Below are 1,167 nucleotides of genomic sequence, written 5' to 3'. Positions count from 1 at the left end.
GCGGCGGCGGCGGCGCGGGGCGCCCGCACGGCGGCGGCGAGCCCGAGCGGCGGCGGCGGCCCGGCGCTGGGCATGGGGCGGCGGCGGCGGGGGGCGCTGCCGGAGCCAGCGGGCGGCTGCTCCTGCTGCCTGGCGGCGGCGCTGCCGCTGCTGCTGCTGCTGCTGCCCGCCGGGTGTCCGGTGCGGGCGCAGAACGACACGGAGCCCATCGTCCTGGAGGGAAAGTGCCTGGTGGTCTGCGACTCCAGCCCCTCGGCCGACGGCGCCATCACCTCCTCTCTGGGGATCTCGGTGCGCTCGGGCAGCGCCAAGGTGGCCTTCTCGGCCACCCGCAGCACCAACCACGAGCCGTCCGAGATGAGCAACCGCACCATGACCATCTACTTCGACCAGGTTAGCCGCCGCCTGCTTCGCATTCGCTACCCCCATCCCCGTCCCTGCCTCCCCCTTACTGCACGCGTGTTCTCGTAGGGGCTTCCCTTCCGTCTTTTAATCCCGACTCACCCGCTCAATAGCAACGTTACGGCTCAGCTCCCCTGAAAGAGTGTGGGAAGTTCTTTTAGGTGTCTGCGGGGTTTTCCTAGAGTGGTACCGGTGGGGAACACGCTAGCTTCTTGTCCTGTCCCATTGCTAGTAAGGAGAGGGGTTTAACGTGAGAGTCTCTGCCTCGGACGCGTACAGGGGTGCCTTGCAGCCGAGGATTGCCTCGCCCAGCCAGGAACGACCCGGGGGAAGGTGCGCATCCTTCCTTTCGTGCTCCGTCGGGAATGCTCATTTTTAGGGCAAATTCGGAGGTTTACCGATGAGGAGTCGTCGGATCTGCCTGTACCGAGCGCATTTGGCAGTGTTACAGCATCTCTTAAGGGGAGAGAGGGAGGAGGAAGAAGAGGGTGTTTCCCGCGTTATCAAACGAGGCGAGCGATGTCCCCGGTGGGCTATAACGGAATGGTGTTATCCTGCACAGCATACGCCGGACAGAGAAGAGAACAGGCTGGCCTCGTCCTGCCCCTCCCTGACCCTTCCTCGGCCCCTGCCTCTGCCCCGTCGCACTGCTTGCCTCCCAGAGGCTATGCCCCGTCCATCCACTTCATTTTTGCGATGAAATTTACTTTTTTCCTACCGCTTTTGACTCCTGAAGTAGTATTGCAGAGTCAGCCAAAATAAGCA

General features: G+C 63.2%; 1 protein-coding gene across 1 annotated transcript; it reads left to right on the top strand.

The window, feature by feature from the left end:
- The first annotated feature begins 72 nt into the window (after positions 1 to 72).
- Positions 73 to 1,161, top strand: LOC108492001. The gene is made up of 2 exons (XM_017803783.1): positions 73 to 393; positions 782 to 1,161. Exons 1-2 carry the CDS (start codon positions 73 to 75, stop codon positions 1,100 to 1,102), a joined length of 642 nt encoding a protein of 213 aa, XP_017659272.1. The 3' UTR covers positions 1,103 to 1,161.
- Positions 1,162 to 1,167: the final 6 nt, after the last annotated feature.

The sequence above is a fragment of the Lepidothrix coronata genome, unplaced genomic scaffold, assembly GCF_001604755.1.
Source record: "Lepidothrix coronata isolate B3197 unplaced genomic scaffold, Lepidothrix_coronata-1.0 Scaffold4098, whole genome shotgun sequence".
Lineage (NCBI taxonomy): Eukaryota > Metazoa > Chordata > Aves > Passeriformes > Pipridae > Lepidothrix > Lepidothrix coronata.
Note: the sequence above shows the minus strand (reverse complement) of the source record. Positions and strands in the feature narration are given on the sequence as shown.

Bases quoted from the DNA above. Each gene is read 5' to 3' on its own strand.
- LOC108492001 (XM_017803783.1), top strand. From the start codon at position 73: ATGGGGCGGCGGCGGCGGGGGGCGCTGCCGGAGCCAGCGGGCGGCTGC. The intron at 394-781 runs GTTAGCCGCCGC...GCTCATTTTTAG, and splicing joins TGACCATCTACTTCGACCAG to GGCAAATTCGGAGGTTTACC.